Genomic DNA, 27,158 nt, shown 5'->3' with positions numbered 1-27,158 from the left:
CAAAAATTTAGGCATTTTTTATCATTTTTATATAAGCCTTCACACAATGAATGGTGTGGCAAATTATTTGGTTATAGTCAGCCAACGTACTTCCTAATTTCCGGCGTAAATCAGTTCCTTTGCTTATATTATTCTTCAATATTTCTATTGTGAAGCGATGTATTTAAATAAAATATAAAAAAAGGACATTATTGAAAAGTATACAATAAAAATTAACAAAATTATACAGATAAAAATAAACAATTAGTCTTTATTTGCACTTTTAATAACAAAATTTTAAAAAATTAAAGTTTTTATTTTATTTGAAATATTATAAGAAATATATGTTTAAGAAAATAAAAAATAAAAGTTTATTTTTTAAATCTTTAAAATAAGTTTTTTATTTGAATTTGTTATTGTTTGCTATTCTGATTTCAATAATTTTATTTTTATACTTTCATAATTATATATTTATTGCATAATAAATATGTGTTTATGAAAGTATAAAAATATAATTATTGAAATCAAACTACCAAATAATTTATAGACGTGAGAGAAAAAAGCGAAGGAACTGATTTGCCTTGTTACCACTTCTGGTAGCACTATGACGGAAACTAGGAAGTATGTTAACTGACTATGACCAATTAATCTTCTATAGCACCTACTGAATGGGACAGTCCTAGGTCAATATAATCTGTGGTATAAGTGCCAAATCTGGTGGACAATGGGCATATTGTTTTTTTTTTCAATTATATAGTCTACATATATGCCAACTTGTGTCGTTATTTGTGTACATTGAATCAATGAGAGATGATTAGTGTCAGTTTCTTACCTTGCATTCATTAAACCAGTTGATTTTCATGTGGTTTTATCCTGCTGTATACTAATAATCTAACTGTAAGGATAAAGATAATCCATATTATTTAATTGGAATTCATTATTGAGATTAGTATTATTTATTAATTTATTTATTGCGGACTATTATCTCATCTTTTTAGTTGTTTCACGATGTTTCGGCCAACTATTCCTCTGGCCTTCATCAGATGCTAACTACGACGGGATAGGAAATCCAAATCTCCTAACTCTGTCCTCAGCAATTGCTGCTTTCCGTAATTGTCGTCTCACCACGTTTTGGCCAAGTAAGCCTCTGACTGGCTTTGGGTAAAGATGTTGAATCTTTATGGTTTCAGGTGAGCATTGTCTGAAGATAGCGGTTTCAATCCTACCCAAAACTGGCCAGAGGCTTACTTGGCCAAAACGTGGTGAGATGACAACAACTATGGATGGCAGTAATTGCTGAGGATGCAATTAGGAGATTCGGAGTTCCTATCCCGTCGCGGTTACCACCTGACGAAGGCCAGAGGAATAGTTGGCCGAAATGTTGTGAAACAACAACTAAACATGAGGATAATAGTCTGCAATAAATAAATTAAAAGTTTAAATCGATTTAGATTCTCTCTTTATTTTCATGAAGGATTAAAATGCTTTATTGGAGTTACTACTGTTGTAATAAAGCGATGGTTTGGTTTTGTTTTTTATAATTTATCCATTTATTTGCAAGGCAAAAAAACTGACAATCACCATATGTTGATTACTCTATGTTTAAGCTCTTTAAACCTGTATTTATATCTGATGTCATTAATATAGCAAACAATATTATCATATAGTAGCAGGAAGAACTGATGTTGCCCGGGTTGGAAATCTATGTCTATATATAGCATTAATGGCATTTTTATTCATATATATTTTATTTTATATTATATTTTAAGGTGGAGCATTGATTGATTGAGATGATACATATATATATATATATATATATATATATATATATATATATATATATATATAAGATTTTATTGTGATTACAATATTGTAATATCCCTTTGAACATGGACATTTATTTTATTATTAGGTTGTATATTTGATAAAAATCAATGACAAAAATAAAAAATATAATAAAAAGCAAAAATTAAAAAAAACGATTTTTTAAAAATCTTGTTAGCTGTTTGATTTAATTGAAAGTTCATTTTTCTATTTTCAGGCCCATTATAAGCTTGTCATTGATTTTATTCAATATGCAGATTGCATAAACAATATATATATATATATATATATATATATATATATATATATATATATATATATATATATATATATATATATATATACCTAATAAATAGATCTTTAATATATATGTGTGTGTGTGTGTAAGTAAATAATATAGATATAGATGTTGTTTGTTTTTGTTTGCAATACTTTTTGAATAAATTAAATAATTTATACGAAAGTGCATTTTTACCTAAATGCGAGTTGGGAATAATTTTCTCCTTTGACCAATTTGGTACTGCCAAATGGGGAGCGGCATATGTATTGTTTTTAAAATATAATTATCCACTGACACGTGTTCCGTCGCCAAAATAAACACATATATATATATATATATATATATATATATATATATATATATATATATATATATATATTGTTTTGGTGGAGGTAAGCAAACACTAGAAATTTTATAATGAGTGGAACTTGAAAGAAAAATTTAAAACTAAAAGAATAAGAAATATGTGATTAAAAGTATGTTTTATTATACCAGAATTTCTTACAGAATTAAAGACTTCCATGATGCTATTGAATTATTATCAATTGAGCTTCATTATGAACTCGGAAATGTCATCACACATGGCACTCATAATAAGAACACCGGCATTCTTTTATGATGCAGAATCGCAAAATGGTTCAGAGTAAAACAGAAAATTAGAAGAAAAAAAAGAAAAACAAAAAAAAAAGCAGTTTTCTGTTTAAAAGTGATGAGCTTACATAGCTGTTAAAAATGACATTCTTTTTAACAGACTCTCTTGTGATTTCTGAAAAGTTAGAACATTAAATGAGAAACAACAACAACAACTGTGACCGTCATTGCACTAGAAATTATCAATTTATGCCTGTCCACTTTTGAAATAAAGGATTTTAGAATACAACTTATCATGGTAGATTTTGGTTGAAGTTGTGTAAAAGAATGGTTTCTCTTTGCCTTCTAAGGTTTCAGCTCATCGTTTTTTTTTTTTTTCTCTCTCTCTCTCTCGACGGAACCAGCATCTTCTCCACTGCACACCTATTTACCTACCTGGCACTTTATCACTGAGCACAATGTCTCCTTCATGGCGGCAGCATCCACTGTCAGTATGAAAGGACATTGTAGATCTGCAGCTATGATTGTCTGGAGCTTTAACCGCTTTTAGTGCACCTGCCATCTTTGGGATATTCATCTTTCAATTGAAGAAATTTGTAAAAAAAAAAAAAAAAAAAAAAGAGACACAAAAAAATCATTAAAAAGAGCTTTATCTTTATTTAAAGAATTAGTAAGGATTCTGGTGTGCTTCTTGTCTGTATGCATACCCTTGTGACATAGGTTGCTCACAATGGATTTTAAGTATTTGGGGGAACGTGTACTCTGTTGTCCACCATATAGGCAAAGCATGAGTTATCATGTAACTGTACTTCTGTCAAATGCTTAGTGTGTGCTCTAAATGACAATATTTGCAGTAAAATTTGGCTTAAAGTTGCTGGCCTTAGAAACAACATACATATCCTTTAGTAGTGTATTATAGGAATTATCAATTATTTATATTAAATTAATTGGATTCCTTGTTTATTTAAGTACATTGTATTTCTATACCTGTGTTTAATTATGTTATTATCTATAACATAAATCTCACCTGTCTGTTTAAATGTATGTATGTATGTATGTACGTCTGCCTAAAACTTTCGACAGAGGCGACGGATTTTCACGAGATCAGTATTATTTTGAAGCTCGACCCTTCGGACGACAAATATCGAAAAAATTGGCTAAAAACATTAATTCCTTCACCCTCACCTGGGCACTATTCTAAAAGGGTAGGGTCGCTTTTTTCATCGATATTTTCAAAAAGTCATCACCTCTTTTCGATTGACTAGCCTTAATTTAAACCTTTGTCACTTCCGGTTTGGCGATAGACGCAATGGCAAAGACGTCATATTTTTTTTTCACGCTCTTTTCGTGGTACTGGTTCGAGCCTGCCTGCCTGCCTGCCTACTAACACTTTTTCTTTTTTTTTGCTCAACACACACCTCCAAACACCCCGGCCATGCCAGGCACCCAGGCTAGTTAAAAATAAATCTTAGAATAGATGTTGTGCATTTCATAATACACAATGGTTCCAGCTATATATATATATATATATATATATATATATATATATATATATATATATACATGTGTGTGTGCGTGTATATATATATATATATATATATATATATATATATATATATATATATATATAGTCCTGGTCAAAATCATAAGACCACTTAAGAAAGTAAGCGTTTACGCATATTATCGAATTTTTAATCAAACAAATGGTTGAAACCATTGCCAAAAGGGAAAATATGATGGAAAAAAATGAAATCTGCTTCATTCGAAACCTTAACCCTGATCTAATAATTATTTTTTAAAAAACAAACATTTTCACCTGGTCAAAATGATAAGACCACTGATAATTTATCTAACAAAAGACAATTATAAATTACTAAAAATGGGTCTCAGTATTTAGTATAGCCTCCATTATTACGAATTACTTCAAAAATTCTCTTCGGCATGCTTGCGACTAAGTTTTTTATCAGTTACGAAGGAATTTTATCCCATGTACTGAAAACTGAATCAGAAAGTTCCGTTATCGAATCATACTGGGTTCTATCCTTGAATGCTTCTTTTGCCATCCATCCCCAAAGATTTTCAATGGGATTGAGGTCTGGAGAATATGCTGGATGATCTAACAATTCTATATTATTTGAAGAACAGTATTCTCGTGCTTGTCGAGAAGTGTGTATCGCAGCATTGTCTTGCTGGAAAATCCAATTTCTACCACACAGACGTGGACCTTCAGTCCTGATACAAGCATTTTCAAGCATTGAAATATACTTCAATGATGTCTGTCGGCCTTTCACTACTTGCCACTTTAGGGTCCCAGCTGATGAGAAAGCACCCCAGATCATTAAAGACCCTCCTCCACTATGCCGAGTTGAAAAAGTCTCTTTGGGCAAATTTTTATCATGCCAATAGTGTTGAAATCCATCTGAACCATCTAGATTAAACTTTTTCTCATCGGAAAAAACTACATTTTCCCACTTCTCTTCATCCCAAGTCTGGTATTTGGTGGCATATTTAAGTCGGTTAGTTTTGTGCTGTTCAAGAAGACATGGTTTCTGCAGTTGCTTTAAATGATTGAAACCCTTCATTTTCAGATGCCTTCTGATGGTTTTAGGACTACATTCTGCTGCTGTTTGGCTTTTTAATCGACTTCAGCTCATACTGGAGTTTTTTTTAAAACCTCTTCTGATACGGCAATCCAGTGATGGGGTTATTTTTTTTGGTCGACTTGGACTCTTTTTGTGCCCATATTGATCTGGATTTCTTAAAAAATTTGTGATGACTGTTTTGCTATGATTCACTTCGTTTGCAATGGATGTATGGGAGAGTCCACCCCTATTAAGCTCAAAGATCCTTCCTCTCTCAAACTCTGATAATGGTTTCCCTTTTGCCATTTATAATTTAGTAAGATATGTTTTATACACTAACAAGTTGCTTTTAGTAACATAGAAAACTTTTCGTATTCATTTTTTCAAAACTAGCCGATTTTATTAAAGTGGTTTTATCATTTTGACCAGGGGAAAATGTTTGTTTTTTAAAAAATAATTATTAGATCAGGGTTAAGGTTTCGAATGAAGCAGATTTCATTTTTTTTCCATCATATTTTCCCTTTTGGCAATGGTTTCAACCATTTGTTTGATTAATTAATATATTATGCGTAAACGCTTACTTTCTTAAGTGGTCTTATGATTTTGACCAGGACTGTATATATTGATATATATACAGGGCGTCCTAATAAAATGTATACACTCTTTAAATGACCAACATTTATTATAAGAAAGAAAAGTTTCGTACATCAAAATACTGTGAACAAATATAGAAACCAGCTGATTATCGAAAGTGTTCAAATTATTGGCCATTGTGGTCCATGAACAGCTGACAACGCTCACTGATTGAATCAAAAACGTTCCTAATCAGTTCAATTGGTATGTTGACACATCTTCTTTTAATGGTTGCTTTCAACTCATTCGTTGTAGCTCGTTTTGTGGTGTGAGCATTGTATTTTACATGCCCCCCCAACCCCGCCCCAAAAAGGAGAAAATCCAGGCGGGGTGTCAGATTCGGTGAGCGTGGACAGTACTAGATACTTCCTCTTCATCCTAACTATGTGTTTCGCAGGTGACTATCAAGATATGCTCTTATGTCGTAATGATAGTGGGGAAGTGTACCATCCTGCTGGAAATGACATTCTTTATTCCTAAACATCTCCTGGGAACGTGGCATAGCATATTCATGTAGCAAGTTGAGATAAAAAGAGTCTATACATTTTGTTGATACACCCTGTATATATATATATATATATATATATATATATATATATATATATATATATATATATATATATATGAGAGAGAGAGAGAAGAGATTATTATTGCCCAAAGAAAAGTGTATATTTAAAAATAGAAGGCCACAAACGTTTTAAACATTTTATTTTAAATTTCCATATTAGATGTGACACATGTGTTTCAAGTGCTCTACACTCATAAGACTTGTGACTTGTCTGCTAGTGAGACTAGTATTAGTAACGATTGGATTGGGAATTTACATCTATTTCGCATGAGATGTCTACTAAACAGAACACATGTGTCACATCTAATATGCAAATTTAAAATAAAAACCTAAGTTTATAACGTGTGTCGCCCTCCATCATCCACAGAAAGTTGTTTGGCCATATCATGGCTCTTCAGTGTGACAGTTGTTTCCACGATGAGATTCCAACCCCAATCTATTATTCAAGCATATTTTATGAAATAAAATAGATATTCTGTGTCTCTTTAATTTCTTGATTATCTTTTAAAAAAATTTCATATGCTTAAATAAAAATTTTGCATATGCTTAAGTCAAAACATTTTTTTTTTCATAAAACTTGAATTTAATTATTTTATTTTTGTTTATCGTACTTCAATGTTGACAATGAACCATAACACTTTCAGACTGTGGTCATTATTTACATGATCACATCAATGCAGGATATTGTTATATCGTTTAAATTAAAATTTCTCCCTTCCATTCAATGGTAAAGAGTTTTCATTTGTGCATTTCATTAAATATGATCAAACTATATGCATATGTTTACTATGTCTCTAAAAGATGACGGAAGTTAGTTGAAATCTTGAGAAATAAATGTACACATAAACTTGAAGATATAAATATGCGAATTAACCCTGGTGCTTGATTTACAAAAGTTTATCACAATTTTGAAATGAAGGATCAATATATCAAATAAACAAAGAATTTAATAAAATAATGTATAAATAAACTAATATTGACTCGCTTGACCATTACTCCTGATCTTAAAGGGAACACGTACATCAAATCTTTCTATCGATCCAGTAGATATCTCACTGCTGATGCAATTCTTTATCTATATAAGAGCCAGGTACGTCCAAGGATGGAATACTGTTGCCACATCTGGGCAGGAGCTGCTAGAAAGGACTTGTCCTGCCTTGATAGAGTTCAAAATAGACTTCGTAGCCTCATAGGAGATATCCTTTTCTCTTCCCTGCAAACTCTATCTCACAGAAGAGATGTTGCGAGTTTGTCTCTGATGTATCGTTATTTTCATGGAAAGTGTTCGACTGAGCTTCAGTCTATGGTCCCCCCCCCTCGCCAAACGTTCACAAGAAACACTCGTCTAGCTGAAAACACTATCAATAATTCCCCCCACTTTTTATCTGTGCCTAAACCAAAACGTAGATTCCATGAACAAAGCTTCTTTCTTAGAACTGCACGCCTGTGGAATTGTCTTCCGTTTTCCTGCTTTCCGGCTGACTACAATATGGTTGTCTTCAAGTCTAACGTAAATAGGTTCTTGATGAGCCGTTCCATATAAGTTAACAAATTTTCATTACTAATGATTACTATATTGCCCAATTTCTACTGTACACTCTTTAACCCTTATCCTTGAGTGGCCTCTTGGCCTTGATAATGTGATGATGCCTGTGTAAAAAAAACCTATATTATATATATATATATATATATATGCATTAATTCATTATTTAAATATTTAAATATTTTTACATGCATAAAAGTAAGTTATCTATAGACGCATGTTTCAAACTGTCACTTCTCGTCAGTATAACTGAACTTGTTAATGCGAATCGAACTCATCACTACTCGATAAGTAGCCTAGTGTTTTACCACAAAACTACGGGATCTCATCAATTTTCCTGCACGATTTTTATCGCCTTTAAATGTAATAGTGTTGATTTATTTCATTTTTTATAAGCGATGCTGGGGGGGGGGGGGTTTGTTGCTTTTTACAAACTCGCCCCCACACCCAGAATCGCTTATAAAATAAAATTGAAATATGTCTGTACATGGATAATCAAGTAACAAAATTATGTTTTGTAAAAAAAAAAATTATTATCAGTATATTATTAAAAGAATTAAATCTTTTTTTAATGATAGTTATTGTTTTTTAATATAGATCAATGCTCAAATATATTTTTGTTTGCTGGATCGAAGATCTTGTGTGGAGTTTCGTTTTAGTTGTTGTTAGTTTGGAAAATTCTTTGGTTGAAACTAATCATAAAAAATACATTCGTTAAAATAAAATAAAAACACAACAAAAATCACAGTTTTCAACATAAAATTGAATGCAAAACAATAATACAAAAAAGTAACTACATTGAAATCAAGCATACACAAACTTAACATGATAATAAACAAAAGTATTCATGTGCGTTAAGTGGTGACAAAGAGAAATAAATAGCACATCTAGAAAATATTTATGTACCATCCATACAGTGACATTTAATTTGTGTTAATGTAATAAGCTAAATACCTTCCCTCAAATAAATTTAAAAGAACTCATGTTAACTGTCCGATTTTATACTATTAGACCGAGAATCTTTTGTATAGAACTCTACATTTATTAATAAAACAGAGTGTTGCCCATCTGCTATGTGTATGACAAGTGCGAGATAATTGTGGTCAATCACTCTATTATTATCTACTAGAAGTTTTCACATGAGTCATGATCTGTGATTGCTTACTGGCGATAATAAGTGGTGTTTCTTAGAGTGCGAATGAAAACTTCGTCTATTTGATGACCATTGCAAATAACTTTGCATTATCGCAACAGCCATCTACTATCGATTTGTCGCTGATAAGGGTCGTTGATTTTCTTTAAAATTTGAATAGCAATAAAATCAAGATTCCAATGTTCTCTGCGCCCTTCCAGTGGAGGTCTGGATGGTTCTCTTCCTGCTTGGTCTTTCCATCATCTTGGACTCTTCACAATAATCTGGTATGGTATCAGATGAGGCTGGAACCAACATTATTTTTGGATTGGGAGTAAATTATATGATATTTGGTAGTTTTAAATCATCATCATCATCATCATCATCATCATCATCATCATCATCATCATCATCAATAATTTAAAAAAAATGTTTATATCTATGTTTCTCATGCAATTAAATCTTTTCTTCCCTTAGACCCACTTCCATTAAGGACCATGATTATCTACAGTTATAAAAGAGACTAGCCTGTTAGTTCCTTTTTCTAGCAATCATAAAATGCTTAGAAATTGGTCATCAAGGACGAAACGGTGTTATTTCATACCAGAAAATGTCTGTCTTTCATTTCAAGATTTGGATCATCATAAACATTGCTATCTTAAAAGAGAAGATGACAGGTAATCTGGTCATTTCCTAAGCATAACTTGATAAAACTGAATGTCAGCTTTATCTTTACGCACTGAATGGTATTTCCTTGTTCTATTAATCGGCTCTTTTGAATAAAACCATGTGGAAGTTGTTTCTGCTATGTCAATGCCTTTCACCACCTTTCATTTGCACATGTTTATAAAAATATAGAAAATACACCAGAAATGTTCACTTATTTAGAATGATTGAGCAATGAGCCACTAAAATTTCTTTAATAGTTTAAAATTTATTTGCTCTCTTAGATTTATTGATGTAAGCATTAATATTTATTGAACCTAATAGTAATCGGTTTGCACAAACGTGTTCTAACCAATTGACTTCAACTATTCCATTTTCAGTCACCTTGGATTTTTCCCTGTCACATGACCAGGCTCGTTTTAAACAGAGTTATTGTTTTGCACTCAATAGGTGCTCATACTGATATGAAATAGATAACTTAGGACCAAATATTCACATTGTTTTTTTTTAAGTATACTACAGTGTTTCTCAACCATTTTTTTGAAATCTCACAGCAAACTTGAAACTATTATTCAATTTCCATGAAACATTTTAATTTAATAATTAAGAAAAAATAAGACAAAGACTTTATTTTTTTTCATAATTTGTTTCTTAGCACAAAGCAATTTACTATAATTTCCAAAATTATATTTATATATAAATCTCACCTGTCTGTTTAAATGTATGTATGCATGTATGCCTAAAACTTTCGACAGAGGCGACAGATTTTCACAAGATCGATATCGTTTTTAAGTTAGACCTTTCGGACGACAAATATCGAAAAATTGGCCAAAAACGTTAATTCCTTCATCCTCAACTGAGCACTTTTCTACAGTGAGGGGTCGGTTTTTTCGCCGATATTTTCGAAAGTCATACCCTCTTTTCGATTGTCTAGCCTTAATTTAAACCTGCGTCACTTCCGGTTTGGCGATCAGCGTAATAGCAAAGACGTCACGTTTTTTTTTCCACGTTTTTTTCCTCCTTCGCGGTACAGGTTCGAGCCTGCCTGCCTACTACCACTTTTTTTTTGTTGCTCAACACACACCTCCAATCACCCAGGCTAGTTTAATATAAATTAAAGTTGTTTAAAAATCTTTTTTTGTTTTTTTAATGATAATTATGAATATACAGATTTTACTACAGTGTATACTCGTTTATCTAATATAATACTAAAACTCTGATAATCTTGGTTGGTTGGTTGGTTGCAAATTAAATTTCTTAGGTTGATGATGGTAGCGAATGATATGAGGAGTGGAGAGAGATAGAAGTAGCAGCAGCATAAGTGAAATAGAATGATATAATGTTCATGTATATTATAAATATATATGAATGAATTACATAATTAAAGAAGAGAAGGAAAAAGAAGAAGTAAAATAAGATGAAAGAAATCGTAAAAACAGGAAGAAGAGAAAAATATATACAATGTACCAACATGTCGGCTAGTTTATTTATAAGAATGAAAAATTGGATAACCAATTTCGGTTATATTTTTTTAAGGTAAATTTATTTTTCTTTGTTTTTTTTAAAATAATTTATTTAATCCTTTTCAAAAATGTTTGTGGCCCACATGTTGAATATGATTAGTATATTTGATAGAATCCTTTCATGATTAAAGAAATGATGCTCCAATTGTTTTCAAAATGTTATTTCAAGCACATTCCTTTATGAACGAAGACAATTTTTGACTCAGAAATTCAGAACGCTTGATTAGGTTCAAAAATTTTAGGATATCATTAATGGCTTAAAAACAAGATTAAAATGCATCATTCAAATTTGATCATGACTTTAGCAATGATTTATGCAACTCTAGTTCTAGCATTTTCTTAATTTTTTTAATTTTTTCTTGTTTGTTTTTGAGCTCAAAATTAAATTCACATTACTTCTATATAATAACAAAAACGACGTCCCTTTCAAATCATTTTATAATAATTAACCATTTCAATAAATATCTGTAGAACCATAAGAGTTATTAGTCATAAAGGCTGATATGATTAATTTTTCCAAAAACTGATTCTCATATACTTTTCTAAAGTTTTGGCTCAGCAGATTATTTGATTGATAGAATATTTTTGTATTAAAAGCTGTTTTTTTTTTTTAATTTTATACGCTAAGACACTTTCAAATTTATTTTAAGAGTTATTAATTTTCTTTTAAGATTTAAACATTTCATTTTAGCTATTTTTGTTTCAGTTTTTATTTAGTATTTTTAAGAGCCAAATAAACATTTCTATGTAATAAAAAATAATATCAATTCACTGATACTGTTATAAATAATAAAGCATCAATTCCCTTAGAAAAGGAAAAAATGCTTGGATTTCATTAAGTAAAAATAACCCATAATTTAGGCAGAATTTTTCAATGGTGTATTATTTTGTGTTCAGTATTTACTGTCAGAATAAATAATTGTTTTTTTTTTTTTTTACTAAAAGAATTAATTTTATTTCTCTAAGTGTAATATATGTAATATTTTAGTCATCTAAGTTTCGACATATTAATTGGTAGTAAGCATCAATATCAGAGGCTATAAATTTAATTTAATGTTTATATTTTTAATTTAGAAAACTAACCAGCTTATACGAGTTCTATAACAAACTCTTACTTATTTATTTTCGTATTATTTTAATTAATGTATTTTAAGTAACTTGACTTAAATCAAAACCAGATGGACATATTAATCTTATAGAGGGATATTTTAATATTACCTGTATAAGAGCCAAGTACGTCTAAGATTAGAGTACTGTTGCAAATCTGGGCAGAAGCCTCTAGAAGCACCTTATTCTGTTTTGACAGAGTTCAAAATAGACTTAGCCGTAGACTTAGTAGAATAGTGGGGAATGCTCTTTTCTCTTCCCTGCAACCTCTTTTCCACAGAAGAGACATTGCCAGCTTGTCTCTGTTTTATTATTATTTTCATGGCAAGTGCTCGTCTGAGATCCAATCTGTGCCCCCCTTGCCTCCCTTTCACGAAAAACACTTGTCTAGCTGAAATCACTATCAATAATTTCCCCCACTCTTTATCTAAACCTAAACATAGATTCCATGAACAAAGCTTTTTTCTTAGAACTGCACGCCTGTGGAAATCTCTTCCGTTTTCCTGCTTTCAAACTCACTGCAATATTGTCATCTTCAAGTCCAACATGAACAGGTTCTTGATGAGCCGTTCCCCTTAAGTAATCCAATTTACCAAATTTCCACTACTAATGATTAATACGATATTGTCCCAGTGACTACCATATACTCCTTATCTCTTATCCTCGGTTGGTCTCCGGGCTTTGATAAGTGGTGACTCCTTTGTAAAAAAAAAAAAAAGTCCTTCACTTCAAAGTTAATGGTGTTTTTGGTATAATCTTATAATGCATATGAATATGCGCCAATGGACTATGAAAAACGAAAACAAAAGCAAAACAAGCTAGACAAAACCAAATATCGAGATTTATATTAAATATTATTTGCATATGAAAAAGGAAATTCGAGGCACTTGATTTTATATATTAGATATATATGCAATATGTTACTTTATTGTTTGGTATTTAATTAGAATGACATTGACAAAAGTACACACTCTTTGGGTGCCTTTTATTACAATAAGGCATAGAAGTTCTGCTCGATGTCACTACAAGCACATGAGAACAATCAAAATTAATAATAATGATAACAACAACAGCAATAAAAACAAACAGAAAAATTTTTAAAAACATATAAGAAACAAAAAATTCTTTCAACACAAATTTTTTTTTTCAAACTAATTTTATTTAAAATTCGTGAATGTATTTATTCAAATTTTAAAAAAAAGAAAAGGAACTGATTCTCAAAAATATTTGTTCCGTTTACTAGCGATTAGGTATTCAAATTTATGATTGTCAAAAGAATTTTACGTTTTATAACTTTAATGATAAACTTTTAGAGATAGGTCTTATTGTCAGCATTAACTTTATGAAAAATGTGCTCTACTTCCAGGCTGTGACAAAGAGAATACTCTTTACACTACTGTGAAAACGCCGGATTTTCTGCTTTTTATTTGGGAAAAGGGTACTTCTTTACTATGAATTAATACTGAAAGTTTGCCTCACTTTCACTAAGATCCTTGGGAAAGGTATGAATCCATATATCCTCACTTCAGATATGGATTAAATAGTAGGACACACTAAACTCTCAAATCTTGTTTGCATAATGAATCTAGAACAAAACTTTGAAATAACACTAGACTTTCTCTGTTTATTCCAGCATTGTTTCTAATGGACCTGAACTTCTTCATGCCACTGGACCGAAACAATGTTTAGGGGAAGTGAGATTGTGATTGTATAATTCTCGTTTCATTATAAACTTCCCACGTGCACTCTCTTACATGAAATATCTATTGTCTCTCAAGATTGAAAGGACCCCCCCCCCCACACATATATATATATATATATATATATATATATATATATATATATATATATATATATATATATATATATATATATTAATTGTTTATTTTTTGTTTGTTTTTGTTTGAAACTTAATTTTTCATTGCTAGTAGCAATGGATAAAAAGCCCTTTATTGATTTAAAAATGCCAATCGAAATTAAAATCTATAGATCAGCTCATAAATTTATGAAAATATATGCATATATGACATGGTAATCTGAAAAATAATTTAAAAAATAACAACTCTACGGTTAAATATTTAGAGATTTTAAAAGAATCGGAATCAGTATTTGTATCGTAATTGGAAATTTAACACAGACTCGCTATCTCCTGACCCGCGGTAATCGTCACACCTTGCATTGATTATTCCCAAAAGGATAAAACACTAGTGTCTGTAGGTATTAAAAAATTAATTATAGTAATAATTATATATATATATATATATATATATATATATATAGTTTTGGGAGTTTTTCAAACTTTAAAACTATATAAAAAATCTTTTTCTCGTCTTTCGTTGGAAAATTATTTTGCCAGTAAGTCAATTAATCTCCTGCGTTCGCTGAATCAATTTGCTTTCACAAAATCACAAATAGTCCTAATGCTATTTAAGGGGTCATCAGTTGTTAACAATGACACACTGTTTGGGGGATTTAATATATATATATCTGTGTGTTTGTGTGTGTGTGTGTGTGTGCGTGTGTGTGTGTGTGTGTGTGTGTGTGTGTGTGTGTGGATTGAATTAGCTTTTGACTGTTGGATTTATTTTAAGATTCCACGATTTTGTTTAACATACTATTTTATCTTCTTATCATTAAACTGGCAAATTGAAAAGGTCATTAAGTGCAATAGTCTTTTATTTTAACCTCTCATCAACTGAACTCAACACTGATTGTACTCATTGTTTATATATTGTTACCCCAATCATATTTATAAGTGGGATAGCCAGAAGTCCATCAGAGGATCCCATGGCAGGATTTATGAAATTTATCAATTATTATCTCATTCACCCCACACAAAGTGCTCAATGCCATGATTTCTTCTTCTTCTTCTTCTTCTTCTTCTTCTTCTTTTTTTTTGTGTATCAGTTTTATGACATACAAATCCTTTGATGATTATTTAATGCTAAGGTACAATAGAAAAAAAAAAGTCGGCTGGTCTGTCTTATGGCATATCAACTTTTATGAGGCCATTTAATGTCAGAGTTTCATAAAATGCTTGTTGAGTTATTTAATATGGAAACAAGGTAAAAGGCTTGTCTTGTATGTCAATTCTGTTAAGGTTATTTAGTGCCAAAGCACAATAATAAGTAATGCAAACAATGAATTGTATATAATTCACTGACATCAACTTCTATTTTACCGATAGCTGAGAAATTGCCTCTCAATGTGATGAGCAGTGGTTTAATTTGTTTGCTCTATATCATATCAACCTTTTTTTAAAGATATAGTTCCTGTCTATTTGCTTGTTTATTTGTTTGTTCAGGAACTCTTTTCAAATTCTTTGGAGATACGATCATATATTTTCTGAAACTACATCTCAAGTTATATGGATAAGTATATTCCATTTTGAGCAAAAGAGGTAATAATTCATTATGGGATCTGCTTTCACGAACCTGAGATCCATAAAAATGAAATATAAAATTTGATTTATTTTATTTTTATTTTATTTTACTTTGAAATTATAGATATTAAAAGAAAATTATAATGAAAATTTTGATAAAGGGTTCAGGGCTTATATAGTCGATATTTTTTTTTTTTACATAGGCGTCACCACTTATCAAGGCCGATCGGCCACTCAAGGATAAGGGTTAAAGAGTGTAGAGTAGTCAAAAGGACAATATAGTAATCAATAGTAATGGAAGTTCGGTAAATATCAAAATGAAACATCACCTAAGAAATGAAGAACCGCCCTCAAAAGTATTTTGATGGATGACTAAGTGTATCATTCAACATGTGTATCATCAAATGGAATTCAATTGCTTGGTTTGCAAATCGTAACGTGTGCCGCATCTTCTCTATTTGTGGAACAGCAATTCATTAATTACGAATTTTTCCTGCTGAAGGACAGACTGTGTTTCTTTGAGCTTCTCTTGCTTATCGCATATACGGCATAATCCATAATCGCGTTGACACATCGGTTCTCGTCAGATCATCGAAGTTAAGCAACGTTGAGCCTGGTTAGTACCAGTTGGGTGATCATTTAGAAATTGTCATTGTTATCTCGGCATTTGCTTCCAGTGGTCCTGTACATACACTTCACTTGCCACTGGTATTCAGCAATGTCGATTCAGGAGAGGCATCGTTGGAGATTGCGCACCTCCTGCCACAAAAATGTCACGTGCGGGTACCCTTACGTGGGTATCCGTAGTCTGTCAAAGACTGAAGGAGCCTGCTTATCATGCTTGACCAGTTATACTTTGATATTGTGATTTCTTATGTCTTGAAAGATGTTTGGATGGTATTGACACAGTACCATCATCAGTAGCTGGTGTTATTTTTAAGTTTTCCTCTTCCTAGACTAGTTGCTCTAACAGGGATTGAGAGTCTAATATACCTTAAAATTTCACTCATTTCTGGTGGGGGAGTTGGTATTACTTTTAGAATATGGTACACCAGACCATCTGTTAATACCAATAACCACTGTTTCATTAAATTTACGTTATTCATGTGCTTCAGACTGTTGTCCTCATCTTAATGGTTATGTTTCAAACGTTTCAGCCGTTGTATTTTTCGCTTATCATAGATTGTCTTTCTTCGCATCTAGTTTTTATGGATAAAGGCATTGGACAAGACAGAGGAGATTGTGAGTTGAGACCTGATGATAAAAAAAATTAACTAATATGATGCATTTCATCAGATATTTTCATTTTTTGTTAATAGTTGAAAAAAAAAATAGAATGAATTACCTTGTGACACTTCAAAATTTGAAAGGAATTTGCAAGCATTTAAACTGCTGAATAAAAAGCTATTTTTAGCCCTAAAATTCTGAGCTTATGTATTAAAAGATTGAAAGTTTTGAAAGCTGTTTGCATACAGTATTTTGATAAGTATAAATTAAAAGCTTACAAATTGGTTATAGTTTTATAAGTTTGGTTTAATTGACCAAATGTACTGACACTATGTGGCAGCAGTGGCGTCTCAACATATCCAAATGACCCAACCATGAAGCGAGCGTAACGTCACACAAATAAATGGATATACAGTAGAACCCTGGGATACAGCATTAATCCATTCCGGGGTTGGGATCATAAGGTGAAATTGTTGTACGGCGGGGCCTAAGCAAAATTTTATATAGTACATGTAAAAAATCAGTAACAAAATACAGTACAGTATATAATACATGTATATAATCAAATAACATTATAAATTACACAGTAAGGTGCAGCAAATATGATAACCAGGAGCCGGAAAAACATTGTATTCCACATCGTAACCGTATTCCAGGGTTTTATGTATATGACATCAGGATTGAGGAAAGAGAGAGAGAGAGAGAGAGAGAGAGAGAGAGAGAGAGAGAGAGAGAGAGAGAGAGAGAGAGAGAGAGAGAGAGAAAAGCATATGGCGGTGACAGAGACTTTTAAGCATGTGTCGACACGGCAGAATCATTTTTAATCATATGGCAGCATGACAGGAACTTTTAAACAAGATGCAATCTGAAATTTTAGCAAGCTTTTTGGACAGCCGTATAAAGTAGAACGGATTACACACATAACAGCTGGTTATAGCTGCAGACTAAGCAACTAATCGATGATATTATTGCTGGATTGAAAAATATGTATCAGACGATTTGGCGTGGAAACAACTGGTAATAAATGCCTTTACTTTCAACTGAAAAAAAAAACTTGTGAAACCTTTTGAACCCTGATCTATTACCACTTTAAAAACTTTTGAATCTTAAACATATGGTTTTGCTACTTTTCTCTTGTGCTCTTGTTTCTTGCTTCACAATAAATTTTCTTAAATTGTCTTTTGAAGAAAATATGTTAGCAAAATTGTAAAATCAAATTCAATTTCTTAAAATCGATTGTTCAGATATAAATCCTAAACCCAGGGCAAATCAAATCAGCAGTTTTGCCTCTTTCTCTATAGCTACAAGTTCAATAATATTACTAATATATATTCCTTTTTTTTCTGTATTCAGCAGACTTCTCACGTATAAAAGGTTCAATATCTTTCCAGTCAAAAATAAATAATAATAATTGATTTAAATTTGTATTCAAATGTATAACGCCGTCCAAGAATATATTAAAACTTCGATTGGATGCACCATGAAATTTCTGTAAAAGTGTTTCAATAAGTAAAGGCATGCCGATGCTTTGTAAAAATAACTATATCTCCCCATCCTAGTTTTGCCTCTTTCTCTATAGCTACAAGTTCAATAATATTACTAATATATATTCCTTTTTTTCTGTATTACCTTTGACTGTTGATAAACACACAGAAAAAGCGAAAGAGATAGAAGCAAGAATGATAGATACCATATAAAAATAAGAGCGAGGAGGGGGGGGGGTTTAAAAAATCATACAGTGAAAGGGGATAAAATAGATCACTTGGTGAATTAATAACAAATCGTGGCTAATTAGATCAATTAAAATGGAAGTTTTTTTTTTTTTTTTTAAAACAACTGAATCTCAAAACCAAGGAATATTTTAGCATGTATTTTGTATAATTAAAATATATAGGAAAAAGCATAATGGACACAAATGTTGGTTACTTAAACTTTAATATATTAATTCGAAAAAATATTACCCATTGAACTCTGCTTAAACTGTTTGAGTCAGAAAAAACGCTTCTGAACAAAACAAAACCTAAATTCAGGCAAAAGAGTCAGACCATTTGCGAATCTGTCCCTAGAATTAGCATGTGCCAATGATTTCCAGGCTGGTGAGGAAAAAAAAAAAGAGCCTCCAAATGCTCTTTATTTACTTGCCTTCGAAGTCTGAAAGATGTTACCCAAGGCCGGTTTCATGTAAATAAAATCAGCTTTTCCAAGGATACATTCTTTAAGGGTACAAAACTAATCATGAATGGACCCATCGGCATTCCTTGGTAGGGACTCTGCAGGCAACAGTTATAATATTTCTGCTTGCAAAGGACAAAGCATAAACCACATTTTATTTCGAAAAATAAGGATCTGCCAAGATACAAGTTGCTAGTTTTCCAGAATGATGCCATAAATTCTCACAACTACTATGAAAATAGTGAGTTTGCAAAGCCAGTTTAATTTAAATAAAAAGACAAAATCCCAAATTATTCTTTTTCCTTATTCTCTCACTCTCTGTGTGTCTGTCTCTGTCTTTAGCTATGTGTTTAATAATATTAAGACTGTGGTAATTTTCCGCATTGTTTGTAATTGACTATAATATATATATATATATATATATATATATATATATATATATATATATATATATATATATATATATATATAATATAAAGCTGAACGTCTGTGTGTGTTTGGTCACGAATAGGCTCCTATATGGTTGACTATTTAAAAAAACTGATTACATATAATGATAGAAGATGTATCGAGGATCAAGAATGGGTATGTTTGATCTGGCAGAACGGTGGTTCATAAAAATAGTGGGTTCTGCGTTCGCGCCTGGCCCCCAAAGTATGGAAATAAAAAATGAAAAAAAGAAACGTTTAGAAGGGTTTTTGATATAGATGTACATAAGAATACTTTGATAAGTATGTTTCAACTTAAATAGGGATGGTATAATAAATTGTGGGGTCTGCGTTCGCGCCTATACTCCATGGAAATATGGCACAAACTTTAACAAAGACTTTTCATATCTATTTGCATAAGTATACTTTGATAATTATGTTTCAGTTTGAAGAAATATGGCATAATAAAATTATTGGGTGTTCGTTCGCGCCTGACCTCCATAGAATGTAAATATGTTACAAAGTTTAACAAGGTTTTTTAAAAGGGGTGAGGGTCCACAATAACACCTTAACTTTAATCTTAATTCACGTTAGCTTTTATTTATTTTTTTGAGTTGAATCATATTGTGTCGAATAAATTCAGCTCATAAATTCACGTTCTTATTTAAGTGAAAGCCCCCCAAAAAGTCGGAACTTTAGACAATTCTCAACACAAATTTTGCATAACTCTGTTTTTTTCCTTCTCCACTTGCACGTGACACTCTTTCGAAAATAGATAAATAATAAAAAATAAGAACATTACTTGTTATCGTGTCAAAAGAAGGAAAAAATCCTGCTCACGTGATTACGTGTATTTTTAAAAACATTTACATAAGCTTTTTATTTGTATATCTGTTTAAGCTTTTTTTGGTCAGTGTGCTAGAAGGAATTCAGTTGATTACAATCCTTTCTGCGTGTTCTTTACATTACAATAGTACAACACTGAATCCGACGGCGCAATACTACACCGTTCAATATGTAAAACTGAAACGAAGCTGTTCTGCTTGAAAAGGGCATCATTTTCTTCTTATTCATATTTATATCGATTCTTTGCTTTAAAAAACTAAAGTAATTACGTGTTTAATTTTTAAATATCCCATTTTGCTGTTTCGGATTATTTTACTAAAGTAAGTAAAGCTTCATTATTTTTCAAAACTGTTTTTGTTTCTTTGTTTTTCGATATTTCGTCGATATTATTTAGTAAGAATGTTTAGCAGAAAAGCCAACAAATGCTACCCAAAAAATAAATATACAAGAAATAAATGTTATCATAGTCAATAAAAGTTCAGTTCATGTTTTTTTTTGTTTTGAAGTAGTTTTTAATGCTCTTTACTTGAAATAATTTCAGCGAACCGAAATTAAAACGAAATTTGAGGCGATAACTACTTAAATTAATTTTTATATAAAGTATGCATGCCATAATCGAATATTCCTCAAGCACAAAATAACGGAAAACATTAAAATATGTTTATGAATATTCCTTAAATTCTTAACACAGAATGCTCAGGTACCCTTCCTTCAAATTGAAAATGGGGCTCTCCATTTCAAAGTCACTGCCATTTTGATCTTTTTTTAAACCGGTTCATGAATTAAAAAAAATTTTTTTTTTTACAAACTACTTAAAAATACAAACCAATGAACTTTTCTACCATAAAAGTAACTTTTATTTACTATGGTAACATTTATTTCTTGTATATTTATATTATTATATAGATAAAATTTTCTCTTTGTAAGGAAACATCATTTTGTTGGTCACTCTTGGCTACGAATGGAAACAAAGTTGATATAAAAATATATATTTTCGTGAAAATTATCTTTACTTTCATCATATTTTGCTTAGGGTAAAATTTTTGAGTATCAAAACCTATCTCATTACAACCCCCTCCTTTTCATAAGCTATCATACTTTCATCAATCACAGTCCATTCTCTGTAGGCTGTTTTTGAACCTGTCAACGACAGGTACTTCTGCTAGTATATATATATATATATATATGGTCACTCATTTGGTATTTGAAGATGCTAGGCACTGTATGTACTGCACCAGGACATAGAAATTTCCAGGATTGTATCTGGAGGCACGTTAAAACCACTAGGAAAGATACACCCTCAGTCTTTGTTAAGACATGCATCTACTGTCTGCTCTCTGTCCGTGACATTCAATTGCAACGATTGAGATTAGCAGTTTTAAAAAGTGTGAATAGTTCTAACCAAGCCTTCACCACTATGAACAATTAAGATGTGCAGATTTTGGACAACTTAATTGTTGTGTGAACCTCATCCGTCGAAATCGACGCAAGAATTTATATATATATATATATATATATATATATATATATATATATATATATATATATATATATATATGAGAGAGGGAAAGCAAGGGGGGATATCGTATAGAATAAGAGCATGAAATCAAAAAAACATAGAGTAATAAGATGAACATGATCGTTAAAAAGTGATTAAGTGATGAGTTATTTGATGAGTTAATTATAAATTATGGCTAATTAGAACATTTACTTATTTCTCAAGCATAAATCAATCCCCAAATTAAGTAATATTTTAATAAATATTTTATTTGGCTAAAATATAGAGCGAAAAAGACTTAGGGAAACAAACTTTGATAACTCAGCTTTAGTATAATTGCATATATAGGTAAGTTTATAGCATGAAATAAAATTTCAGACGAAATCGAATGGTTAATATATATAATTCGTGGATAAGCATGTAAACAAACTAGTTAAAATAATAAATACACATGCCTGAAGCCAACCACCATTTTTTATCATCGAACTGAACTTAATTTTTGGTAGAGAAGGATTTTATTAGGAAAAAATGTCTTTTTATACAAAACTCCACTGAAGAAAATCCCGAAGAAGGATGAAAGTAAGAGAGTAGATAGAAAGGAAAAGTGGGAGTAAGAAAAGAGTATGAGACGAACAAGTGGATATTTGATTGAGTTGGTGGGATAGATTTGAGATGATGGTACTTGGAGTAATATGATTTGGAGACATGCTAGTATCAGTCAGAAGCTGAGAGGAGATAGTATAATATGTTAAGTATGAAATAGAAGGAGGAGACGATCAGATGGAAAAAAAAGAAGAAACCATGTGGTTACCGTTTTTAATTCATGATGTTAGTTGTAGTAGTAGTGTGGAAGGTAGCAATGCTAGAAATGAGAAGTGTTTTTAATTGATCCACTATCTTATTTGATTAGCTTTTTGTTTGGCAAGCAATTGTCCTGCAGTATTTCAAACTACTAATATTTTAAATACAGGATACAAACATCATTGTCAGACATATTTTTTTTCATTATTATATATATAAAAAAAATGATGAAGAATTATTATCAATTATTTCATACCCAACAGATAAAGACACTTACCTGATGAGCACTTTCAACAGACGGCCGAGGTTTCAAAGATGTTGTTAGAGCTGCTTGTTTAAAACTCGATGACCCTTCTCCATTTTGCACAGCACGCTGAGCAGTCCGTGGTGTTACATTAGGGTCTGTCGATACGGCTACACGAACGTCGGGCCAAGATGTTGCATAGTAAGAAGAGCTTATCAAGTGTCGCTGTTCACTCACAAATCTCGGAGAGGGATTTGTTTCTTCCCTCTGAGAAACATTCATTTGATAACAATATCGAAGGATGCATATCGACATAGATGCTGTTATAATGATAGATACAGTTACGGCACCCAACACAATGATCACTGCTGAGTTGAGGTGCACTTTGTCATCGGCTCGGATATGAATTGAATTTGATGGGTCTGATGTTTTGTTGCTCACGGCCAGTGTTAAGAAAATAGTGGTGGTTGCTGACCGGACGGGATTACCACTGTCTTTGGCGGTGAATTCTAGTTTAAACAGTCCAGCATCTCGCTGAGTGAGAACACGGGTGAAAACTAACAACCCTGTGTAGTGGTTGATGGCGAATAATTGCTTCTCATTGCCTCCAGTTATTTCATATTTCAGAAAGGCATTCTCTCGACTGTCACTGTCAGAGGCTTTTATTTTGGTGATATTCTTTGTGTGATGGGGATAGTAAATGACGTCCAATGTGAAGGGGTTGATATTTGGAAAGGTGAAATATGGGGCATTATCGTTTTTATCTCTTACCTCAACAATGATATTCACTGTGTTATTAAGTGACGGGATTCCGCTGTCCCGAACGAATACTTGGAACCGATAAACATGTTGAAATTCATAATCCAAAGACAGGACTGTGGTGATTACTCCAACATTATTTATTTGGAAAGGCAAGAATTTTTTATTGTTGGTCAGTAGGGAATAGGTCAGTTTACCTCCAGGTCCGAGATCGGGGTCTGTGGCATTGATGGTACCGACATGAATCTTGGACTCCTCATTTTCGTAGATCCAAAATTTAAATGTCTCTTTGGTAAACCTAGGATGTACGTCATTGACATCCAACACTTGAATATAAAACTTGCTCTTACTGTACAACGGTGGTGTTCCTTTGTCGTGACAACTGATGATAACATCATAATGATCCTCAACCTCTCGATTTAAAGGGTTTTTTACGGTGACCTTGAACTTTTTGGGACCAAGACTGTGCAGCTGGAACTTATCATGCCGCAAATCACAGCTGACCTCTCCATTTTGTCCTGCATCATGGTCAGTGACCTTTACGTAAGCAATGAAACTTCCAAGCTTGATATCCTCAGTGATGTCCACTGTATTGTCCATGGATGCAGAGACAAAGTTCACATCTATGTTTGGGGGGTTATTTTGTTGGTTGATTATATTCACTTGGACCATTGCAATGGAGCTGAGAGGTGGGTTGCCACCATCTATGGCCTTGATGTACAGCTCACTTTTCAAGTCTTGAGCCATGGTGAACTTTTTGTTCAGAAAGATTTGTCCTGTGATTTCGTTTAGTTCAAAGTGGATTTTGTCACTGTCTGATGTCTGGAAGCTAAAGTGATATGTAATTCTTCCATTCATTCCTGCATCTAGGTCCATAGCAGAAACAATGGCGATAGGTGATGTATCGCTTGGTTCGTTTCTGATGGAAACATTGTAGATTTTTTGGGAGAACACCGGAGAGTTATCATTGACATCTGTAACAGAGATGTGGACGTCTAAGACACTTTGCTTTGGTGGCGAACCCTTATCTTTGGCGATAATCTGGATGACATACGAGTCTTTGACTTCACGGTCGAGCTTATCTTCCAATGTTATACTCAGATCTGATGATCCACCAACATTTTGTGATACAAACAAAGTAAATGGTTCATCCAAGTTCTTTTTAAGACGATAAGTAATTTGAGAATTAATTAACCCAACATCTCTGTCGATGGCGCTGGGAGTTGATTTTTTTGTTCCTTTGCTGTCATTTTCTTCAAATTGAATTTCCACAATTTTATTTGGGAATTCAGGTTGGTGATCATTGATGTCTTGTATTATGACTTTAATTTCTAATATTTTCATGAACATTTTGGCCCTTCGCACTGCAACTTCAACCATTCGGAAACATTCTTTGTTATGCTTACACAAAGATTCAGCATCAAGGGTCTGTGCGGTGTAGAGCTTCCCGGACTTTTTGGAGACACGGAACAATTTTGAGATACTTGTAACCCTTACTTCCAATTGGCTGAAGGTGATTTGACTTTGTTCTGGATTCAAAAAGTTGTCCATCAGGTGAGTGTCGGCAGCAATATCCCCAACCAGGGTGCCAGGGCTCATGCCTTCTTTTACATAGTAAGTAATGTCAACAGCCAGACATCTGTGTAGGACAGAAAAGAGAATGCAGCTGGGTATCAACATTTTCTAATTGGATCCGTAGAAATAGACAAATACAAAGCCCATTTAATCCAAATGTTGAATCTCCATTCTGAAAAGAAACAAAAAATATATATATAGTTGATCGATTGTTAAGTTTATATAAAAAATATATTTGAAATACAACTTGTATGTACTCATTTATATTAATGGGAGATATTGTACATAAAGAGTTGTATGCTTTAAATATAAAGCTGTTTTATTGGTCCCCCAACAAAAGGAGGGTGGACCTGTAAATTCACCTTTGTCCGTTCGTCTATCCACACTTTTCTCAATAACTACGCCTTGGAATTTTTTGAAATTTTGCACAAACATTAAACATGATATGAGTAAAAAAGTAATAGAATGGATTTTCCGGGAAAACTCCGGTTGCCTCCCTAGGGGTGTCTTTCGGGTTAAAATGGCTAAAATTGACACTTTTGTGCTTATTAAAACAAATTGATGCCTTGGATTTTTATAAAACTTTCTGAAAAGTTGTAACTAACTGATTTCTATATAATTTTATTTGTCTATACTTCATGATAACTCTTGGGTGTGCACCAGGGGCTCTTCTAGGGCTAGTAAAAATACTCCATTTTTAGGACTATTTTACCATATTTGTCCAAAATTTTCTGTGTATGTCTATTTAGCAGTTTTTAAGTTTATCAAATCGGCAAAGAAAAAAACTTGTATTGTTTGTTTCAAATTCAAACATATTTTCAGAATTTATATGATTTGAATTATTCGAATTACTGTTCTCATCATGGATGTTATTCTTATAATGTTTCGATCAATGTAACCTTTGACCTTCTTCAAGTATATCTTGTTGAACTCGAGAATCTTTCTTTCGATCTCAGAATCTGTACATAATTTTGAATCAAGTCCTTTATTAAATCTCTGAAGGTAACTTGTTAGCCATGATCGGGTTAAAGTCCTAAGTAATTTTCTAATTTTATACTGAGTATTAGCCGCACTGAGAATTGAATAATGTGTTTCATTCAAAATTTTCTACAGATTCCTGAGCTGGACAGAAAGATTCGGCAAGATACACCTGAAGAAGATCAGAAGTTACATCGGCCGAAATAGTGTAAAAATAACATCCAAGTTATATAAAACCTCTAAATAATATGAATTTGCAGAGTAGTTTGGTAGAGACTGTTCCTTACATAGACAGACAGACAGACAGGCAAGGTCACTTTATATACAGGTAACTACTCTGTAAATTTTTGGTCTACAGACTTGAAATTTAATATATAGGGGATTTGGACCTGTGAAACAAATTCGATTTGGTTTTTAGCTGGTAAAAATAACGGGTAGGGAGTCAAATTAAAAAAAAAAATGGAACTTGGCAGGTGTAAGTCGACTAAATGTGTTTTTCTATGCATGCACAAATATACATTTATATGCTTCATGACCTTAATTTTAAAGGTTTTGATATGCATATGTATTTAGCTCAGATGATAAAGAATAATGCTGGAAAATTACGTGTTCTGATTCAATGGCACCCACGTCATATTAGGTACAATATAATAATCAATAAAGTATTGGGTTTGTAATAATAAATATAAAGTCTGCATAAACTAAAATATCATATTTAAGCATATTTTGACTGGGCAACGCCGGGCAGCCACTATATGTATATATTAGCTGATACACTAAGATTATACAATCAAATCAACTCACATGATGAGATTTAATA

General features: G+C 32.0%; 1 protein-coding gene across 3 annotated transcripts in view; it reads right to left on the bottom strand.

The window, feature by feature from the left end:
• LOC145242898 (protocadherin gamma-B7-like) overlaps positions 1-27,158 on the bottom strand; it is a 41,231-nt gene that overhangs the window by 668 nt on the left and 13,405 nt on the right. For 2 of the 3 annotated variants that reach the window (XM_080106009.1, XM_080106010.1), the window contains exons 2-3: positions 23,060-25,532; positions 3,110-3,251 (exon numbers count right to left, since the gene is read on the bottom strand). In XM_080106009.1, the coding sequence (XP_079962135.1) occupies positions 3,110-3,251; positions 23,060-25,465 (2,548 nt within the window). In that variant the 5' untranslated portion in view covers positions 25,466-25,532. The remainder of the gene's footprint in view (positions 1-3,109; positions 3,252-23,059; positions 25,533-27,158) is intronic. The other variant, XM_080106011.1, reaches the window with a different exon arrangement.

This window comes from Euprymna scolopes, chromosome 21 (assembly GCF_053919585.1).
Source record: "Euprymna scolopes isolate OS-2025 chromosome 21, ASM5391958v1, whole genome shotgun sequence".
In the NCBI taxonomy this organism is placed as follows: domain Eukaryota; kingdom Metazoa; phylum Mollusca; class Cephalopoda; order Sepiida; family Sepiolidae; genus Euprymna; species Euprymna scolopes.
The sequence above is the reverse complement of the archived record's forward strand: the minus strand, read 5'-3'. Positions and strand labels throughout refer to the sequence as shown.